The sequence below is a fragment of the Armigeres subalbatus genome, chromosome 3 (genome assembly GCF_024139115.2).
Source record: "Armigeres subalbatus isolate Guangzhou_Male chromosome 3, GZ_Asu_2, whole genome shotgun sequence".
Lineage (NCBI taxonomy): Eukaryota > Metazoa > Arthropoda > Insecta > Diptera > Culicidae > Armigeres > Armigeres subalbatus.
In genome coordinates this window covers 348,942,454-348,959,628 of record NC_085141.1, presented here as the reverse complement: position 1 = coordinate 348,959,628, position 17,175 = coordinate 348,942,454, and the positions used below count along the sequence as shown (strand labels likewise).

General features: G+C 41.1%; 1 protein-coding gene across 1 annotated transcript; it reads left to right on the top strand.

Annotated features, from left to right (window-relative positions):
* Nucleotides 1-6,452: 6,452 nt before the first annotated feature.
* LOC134223032 (larval/pupal cuticle protein H1C-like) lies at nt 6,453-7,814 on the top strand. The gene is made up of 2 exons (XM_062702170.1): nt 6,453-6,606; nt 6,883-7,814. The coding sequence occupies exons 1-2, from the start codon at nt 6,595-6,597 to the stop codon at nt 7,684-7,686; spliced, it is 816 nt and encodes a 271-aa protein (XP_062558154.1). The 5' UTR covers nt 6,453-6,594; the 3' UTR covers nt 7,687-7,814.
* Nucleotides 7,815-17,175: the final 9,361 nt, after the last annotated feature.

Sequence of the window (17,175 nt, the reverse complement as noted above, 5' to 3'; positions counted from 1 at the left end):
CAAAGGGCGAAGCCTTCGTGTCATTTGTAGTAGATTGCAAAAAAGTTTGGATATTTTCTCCCCTTACTTAAAAAAATGAAAATTTCCCCCGAATGCTCCCAAAACTCAGCTTATAATTTCCCCAAATAAGCCGGGAGCTTCTTATTTGAAACCTTCTAGCAGACATATTGTCACTATGAATGGGGTTCCAATTAATTGGTCTAGCGAAGCTAAATATTTAGGACTTCTGCTTTAACTTTTAAAAATCACATTGAAGGCCTTCAAGCCAAATGTAACAAATATATTAAGTGTCTATATCCACTTATAAACAGAAAATCAAAACTTTGTCTTAAGAACAAACTTTTGATTTACAAACAAATTTTTAGACCTGCCATGTTGTATGCTGTGCCAATATGGACTAGTTGCTGCAATACCAGAAAGAAGGCACTTCAGAGGATTCAAAATAAAATTTTGAAAATGATTCTGAAGTTACCTCCGTGGTATAGTACCAATGAACTTCATAGAATTTCTAATATTGAGACATTGCAACAAATGTCCAACAAAATAATTTAAAATTTTAGACAAAAATCGTTGCAATCTTCTATTGCAACGATTAGCTCCTTGTACCCTTAGTATAAATTAGGTTAAGTTTAGTTTAAGTAGAAAACATTGTAATTCCTACATGGTTTAATTCAACCAGAGGAAATATCGTAACTGCCAGAGGCAATTGAAATGTATTAATAATATCTAAAAGCGTAACATAGCAAATAAGGATGATAGTGTTAAGAAAACACGGAACACCTAGTCTAAGAGATAAATGCATGTATTAGATAATTAGCAAATAAAATTAGTTAAAAAAAAAAAAAAAAAGTTGATGATGCCTTCTTTGAAAGCATGCATATTGCCTTCTTCATTGTAAATATCAAGAAGTCTATGTTGAAGGCCAGTTTTAGATTGCGTAAGGAGTATGATTATTGAAAATAAGATCATTTTCATTGCGTTATGCCAAATGACCATTATGCCAAACGTATTAATATCAAATGATTTTATTTTATGCCAAACGGGGTAGCCCCTTTCTGTCTATTGAAATCTCATCTCACAACTGAAACACTAACAGTCTCTTAGCTTAGTATCTATTAAGCATATCCAGAGTTATTGAGTGTACGATTTCCATGCTTCGGAAAGGCGAGAAAATTTGCAACCCAAAACAGACCGTATAGAGATTCGATTTCAGGCACCTTCAGCATGGTATGCTTCATACAAAGTCATATTCCTTACAGCTGAGCTACGGAAGGTCTCCACACTAAACAACTAGAAAACATAGAATTAAAAGAACACCTTAAGGCCGATACAAATATTAAATTTATTTTATGTCAGTCCCCCCCCCTTCAAACTTTTCCAAAAATATTGAGAGGACGAAAAAATTTTTTCGGCGATTCTTTTTGAACATGTGCATCACTGTTTTTATCTTGGTTCGAAATATGTCATTTATAGACCATAAATTTGTCACCAAGAGTATTTCAAATAAAAATAACAGCATACATACCTATTTGCATAAATATTCTCTATCCTATCAGATCACGCATATTAAGGGGACTCCTACTTACAAATTCCGTCTAAGCTCCCTTGCCTACCCATATCCACCAATGTTCTCGAACATCTACATACTGTTATTGTTATTTGATGGCTTTTATGTTGCTCGGCATGGCTATCCAGCTGAACAGTGGTCCGAATTGAAAATTTTAAACATCATCTGCGTTATCTTTGCCTATATACTCAACACGTTTCAAGATCGAGTGGTAGGTACACTCGATATGGTTTCCAAATATTTCGATAACTTGAAATTGCCATCACAGCAGGCAATTGTTGAAAATTTTCGCAAACCACTGAGACGATCAATTTAGATGACATTTACTGCTTTATGAGCTGCTTTAAGATATTTTGAACACGCCCAAATTGATATAAATAGCGACAAATCAATTGGACAGTACCTAAGTGTCCGAAATTTAACGTGGACAGGCTTTAATATAGCATTTCGTGATCATTAGCCAATACTTCAAATTGTATGCCTCAGATGGGTGGTTTTTGAAGAACACTGGCTGAGACTTGAAGACGCTGTTCGAAGTTCTCGAACCAACACTTCAGCTGTCCAAGTCAAAGAGCAATTGAGGCAATAACCTCCGGTTGCTGCAGCCATCCTTTCTTCATCGGTCAGGAAGTCCACCCATGCCCGCCTGTCCTGTCTGCAGCAGCGCCCGACTCCCACTTACAGGAATACATACCGTTGACGGACTCTACTTTACTTCTCTGATTCTTCACTTTCCTCACCGTTTGCTTCTCTACGCTCCTCAATCTTCCGTCGGGTTACATCTGTAATCCATTCTTTTCGCTGAGTGAGCAGCTCACCCAAGTTTTTCTCGCAGATTTCGATAAATGTATTCTTCACTGCCCACTTATCTTCTACGCTGCCAACTTCCAGAACATCCACTACCCGAGTACTAAGAACTTCAACGAACGATTTCTTCACAGCTGGATCTTCTGGACGGTCTATTTTGATTCGTCGCCCGAGTCTCTCCTGACACCGCTGAATCCGAGCAATGCGTTGTCGCCAATTAGAAAATGATAGTCAAACGCGATGTCAGCGCTGCGTTTATTACGACCTCAAGAAAGCATCGTCTCAGTTTTCATCTGATACTTGTCCTACCAACTAAAAGCGGGTCTGGGAAGTAAGTCAAATGCTGTTGCCTGCAGATATGGAAAGCGGGCGCAGAAGGACTCCCCGATGGTAGGAAACTCGCAAAAACTGGCGATATTCATTTCATCTACGATATTTCATGACACCTGAATGGAGCAAGGACAAATCCGTTGACGATAGATAAAGATGCGACATGTCCGTCACTCATCGATCCAGCTGATCAGTTGAAACTTTGGTTCGACAACAACTTCTTCAAGTTTTGACCAAAACCAAAGCCAGTCAACGTCAGACGGCGGACCAAGATCAACATAGAACATGGAGATCCAATCTGTCCAAACAATGCACCAAACATCGAATACTCAACTCAACATGATATCTGCGATGTTCTACATCGGTGAGACTTGGTGCGTATTGGCAGAGATCACATAGATTCGTCACCCGATGTCTATGTTTTACAGCTCGCGCCTGGTGGGCTCACAACTGGATACCGAATACTGAGACCCATCGACAATGCCATCGAAATCCAATATCAACAGCAACTCCACAGTGTGAATGGGCGTAGGCCAGCCACAGACAACATAAGAGCAGAGACGAAATCTGCAAGCAAGCGCTGGAATCCGACAGGACATCGCAGCAGAGGCAGACCCAGGATCGCCTGGCGACAAAACCCTAACAGAGAAATAAACAAAGTTGATGGGAATCAGACTTGGGCTCAAGCCAATGATGGAGAACCTTAACGTTGGCCCTATATACCCTAAAAGATACTCAGAACACAAGAGTGGGTGTGTGAGAATTGGATCCCACTTAAGGAATGCCACATGTACATGAGTGCTGAGAAAGAAACCAATCCTAGTGCCGTATAGCCTATGAATTATGTAACTTTGATTGGCTATGTAATAGAGCTAAACTAAGTAATAGATTTATTTTGGAACTTGTTTGGAAGAATGTTTTATTTTTCATAAAACAAGTGGAGCTGTAACTCTCAAAAACCAAGGTTGTTTTCAGTATATCGTACCTTGGAGTAAGATAAACTAAAATCTGCAACCAGACACCTGATAAGACATCTCAGATCGTGTAAGGATTGGGAAGCGCCTAGACAGCAATCGCCTTGCGTGAGCCGAAATAGCCTCCTTACGACTATACAGAAACCCCCGCAGCTGATCCATGCATATTTCTTGCATGAGTAAGTTTAACGTCCATTGCATCCTCTCTACTGGTTGATCCGAGGCCGTATCTATGCCGCTAACAAGTAGCATGTCATTTCAATAATTTTAGGAACGTTAGCATGATATGATGTGCTTCTCCGATTCTACTTCAAACTTCACCTATCTATTCCGTATAGTCCGGGAAGTTTGCAATTCCAAACCTTCATAAAATATCCATGTTCAGACAACATATCTCTGATTTCAAAAGTACACCTGATCATTGCCCCAGTACAACAAATTTGAGCTTCAACCTATACTTGAAGAAAAGCTTTTGACTTTAAAAATATTGGTGTTATGGATTCAACAGTTTAGAGTCCATCAGCAAAAACTTTCCCAAATAGAAAAACTAAAATTTCTACGGAAATAAGCTCCAGTTTTTTTTTAATTACATAAAATTTGTGCTAAGTTCATTACTGCATAAATATATTACAAATATTCATATTCTTTGCTTTCTCTAAATATTCTTTGCTATCATTTTCCATTAAAATTCCAAATTTTTCATGCAATTATTGCCATTTTGGACTTTTTTCGTTTCCCCTCTCGTTTGCCCCCTCGTGTTTTCCAAGAGCTGACGAACATAAAATAAATTTAATATTTGTATCGGCCTAATAAAGAATTAAAAAAAAAGAAAACATGCATCTGGCCAATCAACGACCACAGTATATCTTTTTATACCGAAAGGAGAATCACGCCATTTGATTTGTTGGTTCAAAATGACCGCATAAGTTAAAACAGCCTAATCTAATGCAATTCTGCCTTTCGTGATTATACCCTTTGTGAGTCCGCCTTTCGTGTTTCTGTCTTTTGTATCGTTCCGCCATTCGTATTCCGCCTTATGTGCTTTTCGCCTTTCGTGTTTCCGCCTTTCGTAGGACACCCGTCGATGGAGTTTCCTTGAACTCGATCAAGAAGAGTGAATTCATTTTAGATTTCAAGTTTGGAAATGCTCCAAAAGAGAAATCAGTTAGATGGTAGCGAAAGACCAGTGTATTGGAATGATTGCAACTCTGAAAGAATCCGCATTGGCACTGGCGATGAAAGGATGATCGTAGATAAAACTGATTAGATCCCAGGACCTAGTGAAGTTAAGAGCGCAAACACAACCCAAAAAACCTCTGGTCACAATACCAATACAGCCGGGAATCAGATTTGTACTGATACACCGCCAGAAAAAGGATCGAAACCAGGATACAGAGATTTTAGAATCCAACTAGATAGAAATTCAAGTGAAGGAGGCCGCAGAGCCAGAGCTGAGAAGAAATTAAATCCCAACATAAGCGGCAAAGTACAACCTCCAGTTCAACAACAATAAAGGGAAGGGAAGGCAGAAGTATATGTTGCTTCCGCATATTTCCCTGGAGACTTGGCGGGTGTTCCTCCACCCGAAGTGGCAGCGTTTGTTTCATACTGCAAATCAAGGCGTGCAAAATTGGTTGGGATGCCAATGCGCATCATACAATATGGGCCAGCTCGGATATCAATAACACAGGTGAGTACCTTCTAAACTACAATAATCAATAATGAAATTGATATATGTACTAGAGGAGATGCGCCAACATTTATAAACGCAATTAGACAGTAAGTTCTGGACTGGACTGGGAGCTATATAGCCTAGAATAGGGAATCGAACCTAGCCACCCTCAGCATGGTCTTGCTTTATAGCCGCACATCTTACCGCTAAGCTAAGGAGGGCCCACAGACCACAATTATTGTATATTCTATCCATTTTCGTAAAAGTTATTATTTTGATCGAATAATTTAGACTGTATTAGAGCCTTTACAAACAGTTTCATCAGATCCGATTAAAAACTTGTCAAATTTGGTACAAATCTCACTAAATTGATTGCAACATGATGCGTAGGAATGATTTACAGTTTCCTTGATTTTAAAACTGGATAGCTTGTCCATGTTTTCATATAACATAGTACAAACTGATAAATTGTTGGTTTGAATTAATAGTGACTTAATTAATTCCTCTTCCTTTTTTCCACCTTTATACCAAACATCCGGAATTCTTAATCTTCTTTCAACGACATACGGAACTATTCATCAGACCTCTGGTCATAAAATTGGTTCACAGCTCACAGCGCTTGCATTGAAATCTATTGATTCAATATACTATTTCATTCAGAATGTGATCACCTTCAGATCCATGAGTGGTCGCATGAAATAGATCAACAACAACATCCAAAACTCGCAACAAATAAAAACATTCTCACTTATTCAATGGTCTGCGAAAAAACAGCTAGCAAATATTTCCAATCATTACCTCCCGCATCCAACAACCACCGATCGATACGCTCGCACCCTGAGCGCACTGTTTTCCAGTTCCGAGTTCACAGATTGGTGGATAGTGCGATTTATTACTTTGTAACGTTGTGTAAAAGCATTTATTTACTACACCCGTTCTGCCTCACTGGCACCGTCGCGGAAACACCACAATTCACAAGTCGCTATACCGACAACGACGGTCGGAGCAGGAAGGTCAGCCTCTCTTCTTCGATTCGCGGGTCCTCGTGTCATCAGCAGCGTCGTTCCGTTGCGCGAGCTGATCGATGCGAACCCGAAAAAAGAGATCATCCAACGAGTGTTTAGATTTTTTCCGTATAAATATTGGACCCAACCGGTCGTACTGTATCATTGCTTCAGTTACTTTCCGTTCGACTAAATCGTTAAATCTGCACGCGTCTTCAGGTGCAATTACACAGCAACATTATGGCGTTTAAGGTGAGAGTGTGATGGGGTCAAGAAAATGTATCGAATGCTTGTGATGGAAAAACTAAGTGGATAAAAGATGTTAGTGGCTCAAATGGACTCATAAGTGTACAGAAATATGTTAATCCATCTCGAAACAAGAATAACTGTGTTGTGACTTCTCTAGAAGAAATATCAAGTGAAGGAAAAATAGAACAAGTGCTGGGAGAACACACATAATTTCTGAATTCTGAATAATATTATTTTTATTATTTAGATCTAACCATGAACTTTTTCTCTGTGCTGCAGATGGTTGTACTGTTCGCCACCCTGGCTTGTGCCAGCGCTGGCTACCTGGAAGCTGACCACCACGCAGCTCACTACTCGCCAGCACCTGCCGTCAGCTACAGCTCCATCACCCGTGAACACCACCCAGTAAAGGTTGCCAAGACTGTAACCTACGCTGAACCGGCTGTCCACTACGCCGCCCCAGTCACCAAGACTTTGGCCTATGCTGAACCATCCGTCCAATATGCTGCTCCAGTTGCCAAGACCTTGGCTTACGCTCAACCTGCTGTGCACTATGCCGCTCCAGTCGCCACCAAGACCCTCGCCTATGCCCAGCCTTCGGTACAGTACGTCAGCAAGGGATACCAAGTGCATGAACCATCCTACACCAAGACCCTTGTTGCTGAGCCAGCTTATGCCAAGACCTATGCCTCTGAGCCAGTCTACTCTGCCAAGACCCTTGCCTACAGCGCTCCAGTTGCCAAGACTTACGTCTCTGAACCAGTGTATGCCAAGACCCTCGTATCCGAGCCAGTCTACGCCAAGACCTATGCTGCTGCTCCAGTTTACGCCAAGTCCTACGCTGCTGCTCCAGTCTACGCCAAGTCCTACGCTGATGCACCAGTCTACGCCAAGACCCTTGTTTCCGAACCAGTCTACAGCAAGACCATCGTCCAGCAGCCAACCTACCTGAAGACCGTGGCCCCTCAACCCGTGTACGCTCATGCCGCACCAGTTGTTGCCGCCAAGACCGTCAGCTATGCTCCGGAATCCACCGTTTCTCACGTGAGCTACCAGGATGCTAGCGCTCACTACGGATGGTAAGAACAGAAAGTCACCGAATCTGCTAATACTCAGGTAACATAAGAACAAACGTGATATAGATAAAAACCACATACCGCCGAAAATGTTGAACGATTTTTGTTGAATAAATTTTAATTTGATCAATGAGATACTGATTGTGTCATAAATTTACTTTCCGAAAGTCAATATCCGTCTCCATCGTGTAGAAAATAATACTCAATAAAAGAAATATGGTATTTTTTGGGCCAAAGTTTTAAGCAATTACAGGAGTCTTTTGATAAACTGATTTTTCGTAACATGGTGAGGCTTCGAATAAAAATAAAATTTCTAAAGACAACGATTTTAAATGTTGTTAAATTTTTTGAATCGATCGGTAAAATTTTGTCAGAGTTATATTTCCGGCTAGATCAAGTGAGCAGTTTCGAGAAAAACGCGTTTGTAGTTTTTAGTGGACTCTAAAAATAGATCAAGACATTCAGTAATTCGTCCCACTTTTTATTCTTTAGTGTATTACATATTTTTGAGACTCTGAATGACCTCCTACAAAAAAATAGAATTCTACGGTGGTGTAACCCTTTGAAAAGAATGAATCTCCGTATCAATACACGCTTAACTATTTTGACGCAATAACCGCTTTGCAGATGATATTTCCTATGTCGTTATAGGCCTTGATTTATCCACCGTTCATTATTCGTACTATTTTAATGTTGATTGTTAACATTCTTTGACAAGAGATTAAATGTTTGTGTCTTCCAATATTCTAGCTACACACTTAATTTTTTCACCGAGCTCGGTAAACGAATTACCGAGTTCTCAACAGATGAGCTCTCGGCAGTCATCTCAGCAAAAACATCACCCATTTACCGACTGCTCGGTTCTGTGCGCTCGCAGGCAAAATGTCAAATATCATTAAACATATCGGTAACCATTACCGGGCACTCGGTGAAATAGTTCATTAAAAAGAACTGGGCTCGGTTATGAAAAGAAAGAAAAATACTAACAAATCTCTCAATATTTAATAAAACATGAAGAATAATTTTAACCATTATTATTTTTGTTTTTATTTGACATTAGATGAAATATAATTATATACACACTTTGATAAGTAAATTATCTTATAAAAGCTACTAATGGCTGCTTCTCCTTTCGCAAGCTGCTACAATCCCTATCGCAAATCTACCGCATTCCACTAATGTTGTCTTCACTATAAGTATGAATACTCCCGTCGGGTCACCTCTCTCCCGTCGGGTTTGAAGATCAGCTCTCAACAAGTTCCTTTGCTGCCCATTGCGTTGGAAAGGCAAGTAGGCAGCATTAAAAGAGAATAGTCCAAAATTTGTTTCAACAGAAACTCTCAAGGTTTCAAATCCTTTGGTTTCAAATGAAGAATATAATTTGTGTTTGATGCGCCTATTAATGACAATGGTGACCCCACCACAGGCGCTGTCAACACGATAATTTCGATAAGTATAGTAATTTTGATTTGGGGGCAGCAGGGACTATGTCCAAGGGCTTGACGATCCCTCCCCAGGCCATCTGCGAGTTGTGGCGCCTACTTAGGATGTGGTGGGGTTTGACAGTGGGCCCTGTTAAACCTCTATAAAAAGCTGCATGTATCCTCAAGTAGGCTCCGCCAAAGCGACCGTGTGCCGCTCAAAGCGCACAAGCCCAAGTCCTGGTGTTAGGTGGGACGCTAAACAGCCCTGACACGACGGCCCTCCGACGAGACAGGAGGTTTGCGCAGGCCCAATAAGCCGCCTTTAAAAACAACTATTACGAACGACATAGAAGATAATACGACTCGATACAATCGGCAACGACCTAGGCGACGAATAAAGGATCACGATTGGAAGCTTGGAACATGGAACTGCAAGTCACTAGGCTTCGCTGGTTGCGATAGGATAATCTACGATGAATTACATCCCCGCAACTTCGATGTCGTAGCGCTGCAGGAAATCTGCTGGACAGGACAGAAAGTGTGGAAAAGCGGGCATCGAGCGGCTACCTTCTACCAAAGCTGTGGCACCACCAACGAGCTGGGAATCGGCTTCATAGTGCTGGGAAAGATGCGCCAACGCGTGATTGGGTGGCAGCCAATCAACGCAAGGATGTGCAAGCTGAGGATAAAAGGCCGTTTCTTCAACTATAGCATCATCAACGTGCACTGCCCACACGAAAGAGATCCGACGACGAAAAAGAAGCGTTCTATGCGCAGCTGGAGCAGACATACGATGGATGCCCACTGCGGGACGTCAAAATCGTCATCGGTGACATGAACGCTCAGGTAGGAAGGAGGAAATGTATAGACCGGTCATCGGACCGGATAGTCTGCATACCGTATCGAACGACAACGGCCAACGATGCATAAACTTTGCAGCCTCCCGCGGAATGGTAGTCCGAAGCACTTTCTTCCCCGTAAGAATATCCACAAGGCCACATGGAAATCACCTAATCAAGTAACGGAAAACCAAATCGACCACGTTCTAATCGACGGTAAATTCTTCTCCGACATCACGAACGTACGCACTTACCGCAGTGCGAATATTGAATCCGACCACTACCTCGTCGCAGTATGTCTGCGCTCAAAACTCTCGACGGTGATCAACACGCGTCGGAGTCGTCCGCCGCGGCTTAACATTGGGCGGCTACAAGACGGTAGACTAGCCCAAGACTACGCGCAGCAGCTGGAAGTGGCACTCCCAACGGAAGAGCAGCTAGGCGCAGCATCTCTTGAAGATGGCTGGAGAGATATTCGATCCGCCATTGGAAGCACCGCAACCGCTGCACTAGGCACGGTGGCTCCGGATCAGAGAAACGACTGGTATGACGGCGAATGTGAGCAGTTAGTTGAGGAGAAGAATGCAGCATGGGCGAAATTGCTGCAACACCGCACGAGGGCGAACGAGGCACGATACAAACGGGCGCGGAACAGACAAAACTCGTTTTTCCGGAGGAAAAAGCGCCAGCAGGAAGATCGAGACCGTGAAGAGACGGAGGAACTGTACCGCGCTAATAACGCACGAAAGTTCTATGAGAAGTTGAACCGTTCACGTAAGGGCCACGTGCCACAGCCCGATATGTGTAAGGACTTAAACGGGAACCTTCTTACGAACGAGCGTGAGGTGATCCAAAGGTGGCGGCAGCACTACGAAGAGCACCTGAATGGCGATATGGCAGACAACGGTGGCGGTATGGTAATGAACCTAGGAGCACGCGCGCAGGACATGCGACTTCCGGCTCCGAATCTCCAGGAAATCCAGGAGGAGATCGGCCGGCTGAAAAACAACAAAGCCCCTGGAGTTGACCAACTACCAGGAGAGCTGTTTAAACACGGTGGTGAAGCACTGGCTCGAGCGCTGCACTGCACGGTGGAGTAACTAGAACAAATGGCTGGCCAAAAACCCTTTCTCGTTTTTCGAACTTTTGCATATTATTATGTTTTTAGAATATTCTTCAATATTATCTCCATTATGAGTCATTGAAATTTTTACGTTTGTTCCTTATTAGTATTAATGACAACCTATCAAAAATCATGTTAATTTGATGGTTTTTAGCGTGCCGCAAGACAAAGATCAGTTACCACTGCTGACTAATCTAAACAACACATATAATGTTAGGTTTATCGTACACAAAACATCATTTATAGACTGCCCTAGGACCTCCATGAGTTGAAATGAATTATATTTAACATTAAGATATTATTTCATAAACATAAATAACATGGAGTTTTTGACATTTTTTAGCAAACTTCATTATTAAAAAAGTAGAAGTACTCCCTCGTATTCCGCTACGTGATTGTACACACATGAAAATATAGGCTTTCATCTTTCCATTGCGGGTTAAAGATCATCCGCACTCGTCCGCAAACGAATTTGCGAGTAACTTCAAAATAGGTTGTTTTCATATTTTCCGCCATTGTTTTCAACAGTATATAGGCAGAAAAATTCCGCAGATAGCTTTTTCTGGTTTTCGAGGCATTTGACACCTAGACATGATTGAAAATAACAGTAACATACTCTGTTTTTTGTTATTCATTCGCTCATTTGGTAGACTCAAATGCTGTAGAGCGTTACGGAGCCGATTAAAAAAAACTTTTTAATACAATTTTGTAACCAAACCCTCAAAAAATAATATTAGTGTTGGGGCATCTGCTACTCATTTAAATCTCTACAAAGCATAGCGAATGCTCTATTATCTTTCATCTCATTCCCACTAACCAATCTTATGAAAAGTCTAAATATCATTTGTACTGAATTTGGCGATTGCATTGACAACAGATATGTAAAACTCGATATAACTTAAATACATAATAGTTGATATTATGTAGACAAGTTGAAGCAAAGAAATAATATTGGATAGGGGATAAAACGGGCAAGTGCCACTTCAAGCTAAATAGAAACAATTCGAATAAGCAGTCTACTTGGTCTTAAGTGAAGTAACCATATGAGGCAACCTTGTACATAGGACCAAAACAGGAAATAGAAAGAAACATTTCCTCTCCAAAAATAATCAATCCTATGTTATTGTAAGATGAAGATGTTTTAAGCAAGAAGTTTATGAACGACCCATAAGGGTGCAAAAACAATAGCCAGACTTTTGTTTAATCAATTTAAAATTTTACGATGCAACTGATGTTATGCGTGAGTAATCAGTGTTGATTGTACGTTCTGGGTAGCTTTCGCTGCTAAAAATATAATAAACTTGTGAAATGGGAGCTGAAAATCTAATGTTTTGTTTTGAATCGATTAATGTTTACCTTTCTGTAATAGGCCCTTATCAAATGCTACGCGAGATTTTTCATTTTCCACGTTTCCCACGTGAATTAAGGACAAAAGTGTGTGAAAAAATGAACTGTCATGGAGCTGTCGCTTCTGTATCAGTTTATAATTTCATTTTTGAACATATCAAGAAAGGTCATTTCTCACTGGTAGGTGAATTTGCACCTGTAAAAATGTTCGAAAATCGATTGTTACTATGTTTTTGCATCATAAATGCAAAACCTACCAGAAAACGCCGAAATATAATTTTGGCCAGGATTTTGGTCCAGTTACCCCTTAGTGCACTGGGTGATTACCAAGGTTTGGGAGGATGAGGTTCTGCCGCAGGAGTGGATGGAAGGTGTCGTGTGTCCCATCTACAAAAAGGGCGATAAGCTGGATTGTAGCAACTACCGCGCAATCACATTGCTGAACGCCGCCTACAAGGTACTCTCCCAAATTTTATGCCGTCGACTAACACCAATTGCAAGAGAGTTCGTGGGGCAGTACCAGGCGGGATTTATGGGTGAACGCTCTACCACAGACCAGGTGTTCGCCATACGTCAGGTATTGCAGAAATGCCGCGAATACAACGTGCCCACACATCATCTATTTATCGACTTCAAAGCCGCATATGATACAATCGATCGGGACCAGCTATGGCAGCTAATGCACGAAAACGGATTTCCGGATAAACTGATACGGTTGATCAAGGCGACGATGGATCGGGTGATGTGCGTAGTTCGAGTTTCAGGGGCATTCTCGAGTCCCTTCGAAACCCGTAGAGGGTTACGGCAAGGCGATGGTCTTTCGTGTCTGCTATTCAACATCGCTTTGGAGGGAGTAATACGAAGGGCAGGGATTGACACGAGTGGTACGATTTTCACGAAGTCCGTCCAGTTATTTGGTTTCGCCGACGACATTGATATCATGGCACGTAACTTTGAGAGGATGGAGGAAGCCTACATCAGACTGAAAAGCGAAGCTAAACGGATTGGACTAGTCATCAACACGTCGAAGACGAAGTACATGATAGGAAGAGGCTCAAGAGAGGTCAATGAGCCACCCACCACGAGTTTCTATCGGTGGTGACGAAATCGAGGTGGTTGAAGAATTCGTGTACTTGGGCTCACTGGTGACCGCCGATAACGATACCAGCAGAGAAATTCGGAGACGCATAGTGGCTGGAAATCGTACGTACTTTGGACTCCGCAAGACGCTTCGATCGAATAGAGTTCGCCGCCGTACCAAACTGACTATCTACAAAACGCTTATAAGACCGGTAGTTCTCTACGGACACGAGACCTGGACGATGCTCGTGGAGGACCAACGCGCACTGGGAGTCTTCGAAAGGAAAGTGTTGCGTACCATCTATGGTGGGTTGCAGATGGCGGACGGTACGTGGAGGAGGCGAATGAACCACGAGTTGCATCAGCTGTTGGGAGAACCATCCATCGTTCACACCGCGAAAATCGGAAGACTGCGGTGGGCCGGGCACGTAGCCAGAATGTCGGACAGTAATCCGGTAAAATGGTTCTCGACAACGATCCGACGGGAACAAGAAGGCGAGGTGCACAGCGGGCAAGGTGGATCGATCAGGTGGAGGACGACTTGCGGACCCTCCGCAGACTGCGTGGTTGGCGAAGTGCAGCCATGAACCGAGCTGAATGGAGAAGTCTTTTATGTGCAGCACAGGCCACTCCGGCCTTAGTCTGATGATAAATAAAAATAGTAATTTTGATCTCTTTTAATGGAGAGTCCTGGTTTTAAATACGTTTCAGTTAGAATGGCAATGTGCACATTATGAACTGTTAGGAAGTCCTTTAGGAAGCCCTTTAAAGAGCGGACATTCCAATTTAAAATTTTCTAGAAATTATTTGGATCCATTAAAATAAAGTCCAATAGGGTAACGGTACCAATAGTGGACGCATTAGTAGATCCACAACAGAAAATATTTTTTAAAAATTGATAATTATGAGAAATTCAAAGCTTTAATATCTTATTCAATAGAAAAACTAATAAATTTGCTAACAAAAATGAGATAGATGTCATTTAACATCAACAATTACCAAATATTGCTTGCACCACTATGGGTACACTGTTCCTTTAGTGGCGGTAAAAAGTAATTTTGGTTCCCATAGTGGTGCTATCCATTGGTTTCTTATGAGACTCGCCACTATTGGTACAGTTGCACCACTATACACCTGTGTTCAGAATAATAGCAGCGGAAGCCGTTTTTCATACAAAATGGTCAACATTGACAAGCTGTAACTTTGCACCCCGATGACCGAATGAGCTGAAATTTTGGCAGTGAACTACAAATATGATGAATTTTACACATAGTAAGTATCAATTTTTTCGAATGACGCGTTCAAAAATTACGCACTAAATCAAATTGTTCAAAATAATAGCAGTTTTTGTTTTGGAAATATCAATAAAACAATTGATTGGAATGTTATCAATTTGAATTCACACGAAGTTTAAAATTTAAAAAAATATAAATTGTTGAATTTGACACTTGAATTGGCCAATTTAACAAAAATAAAAACTGCTATTTTTTTGAGCAATTTGACCTAATGCGTAATTTTTGAACACGTCATTCGAAAAAAAAAATGGTACGTAGTATGTGTAAAATTCATCATATTTGTAGTTCACTGCCAAAATTTCAGCTCAATCGGTCATCGGGGTGCAAAGTTACAGCTTGTCAAAATTGACCATTTTGTATGAAAAACGGCTTCCGCTGCTATTATTCTGAACACAGGTGTAGGTGCAAGGGAGTCAATTTTGTTAAGGAAAATCATTGTTTTCAATAGTTTTTCAAGCGAAATCTTAGGATAAGTTGCATTTAACAGGATATTTAAAGCACGACGCATCAACTGAAACCATCGTAACGTGTATAAATATGATAAATCTCATTAAAACCCCATTACCTCCACTATTGGTGCTACCTCCACTAAGGGTACGGTTACCCTAACAATTTTTTGAGTGAATTTGATGGGGACGGGTCGTTTGGCCGAAACCAATTCGGCCGAAAGTCATTTGGCCGTATACCACTAGGACGAAAGTTGTTTGGCCGAATTTACCTACCATTTGGCCAAACAGACCATTAGGCCGAAAGGGTCATTTGGCCGAAAGGGTCATTAGGCCGAAAGTGTTATTAGGCCGAAAGGGTCATTAGGCCGAAAGGGTCATTTGGCAGAAAGGGACGTTCGGCCGAAAGGGTCTTTTGGCCGAATAGGTCATTTGTAAAGTGAGAAATTAGGAATGAGAAGAGAGACGTCTCACTTCTCACTCTTCATTTTTCTCTTTTCACTTCACCCAACAAAAACCGCATGCTGATTAATCGCCCCAATAATAAGTAATAGATTTTAGTACAGATTGCGAATCTTTAGTCATGATCGTTAAACTTCTTTGAGAGCAACACTTAAATGTGCACTGCAACATAGTAGCCTGAATTAGTATTACCATCTTTCGCGCCACGAGCAGCAATGATGCCTGTTTAAGAGTTAGAGTAGAGTGGGGCAAGAGTGCGCGTGGGGTAAGAGTACGTTTTCGATTTTTTGAAGTAATAAAAAAAGATAAACTAGCAGCACTGCATCAGTTTGACAGGTATTCTGGCCAACTATTATCATGTGTAATTGTAAACGATTTGAATAAACAACAAGGGAGATATGGAATTAGATAGCTTTTTGGTCATTTTGTTAAAAATAATTGGATTTCCGCAACTAGTATTTCATTACCATATATACGATCAATCAGGTGAACATTATACCATTTCGATAACCTATTGTATAGAGTACTTTATGGTACAGAACACCAATCCGGTTGGTTTTGCAAGAAGTCAAAACCATTACTTGAATAATTTTTGGGACTGTGGGGTAAAAGTACGCAGGAACCGGTGGGGCAAGAGTACGCATATGAATCTTTGTTATGATGTCAAACCCGTATCTCCGGCCGAAATAAGACTTCTTCCAAAGCGTAAAGATTTACAACTAAGAAAAAAGGGACAGAATTCGAAATTATTACAAGTTTTTAGGATAAGTTGAAGTAATTCGGTGTTAGAAAGGACTTAGCGAACAAATCACTGAAGCGAAATAATGAAATTGTATTAGGACTTGTTGTACACCTAAACATAGTACGAAAACACAATTTCATTTCAATGATAATTTCATTTAATCAACATTCATAAATTACGCAACGTTTAGCTGGGTGGAGTTGTGAGTTGTGTGACGATCCATATAATTTTTAGCGGATTCATACAAATAGTGTAAGATAGGGGGGGGGGGGGGGGTGATGAAATAGCCAAATTTTACGTTACGTGATTGGTAGACTTTCTTCAAGGAAAATGCCTTTGAATACGCCACGCGAAACCTGATATATATTTTTACCTCTGTAGTTTTTTGTATACATAAAAAACCATGGTTTTTCGTATGGAAGTGCACATTTTTAGGACCCCCTCTCCCTTTAAGAGTTGCGTAATCTTTAAACATTCCCTCATATATGTTCATTAAACATCAATTAAATGTTATTAACTCTTATTTGTGTTAATATGTACTTAAAGCACATGATTGAATAAATACGTACTCTTACCCCACCCGATGCGCACTTTTACCCCACCGGTGGGGTAAGAGTGCGTTTTCACTTGTTTTGCAATAAGGGTTCTACTAAAGCGAATCTCATTAATTTCAATATATTTTCCACTGGGAAGCATCAAGGAACATTAGATGAATCACCGACACGGTTTTGATATGCA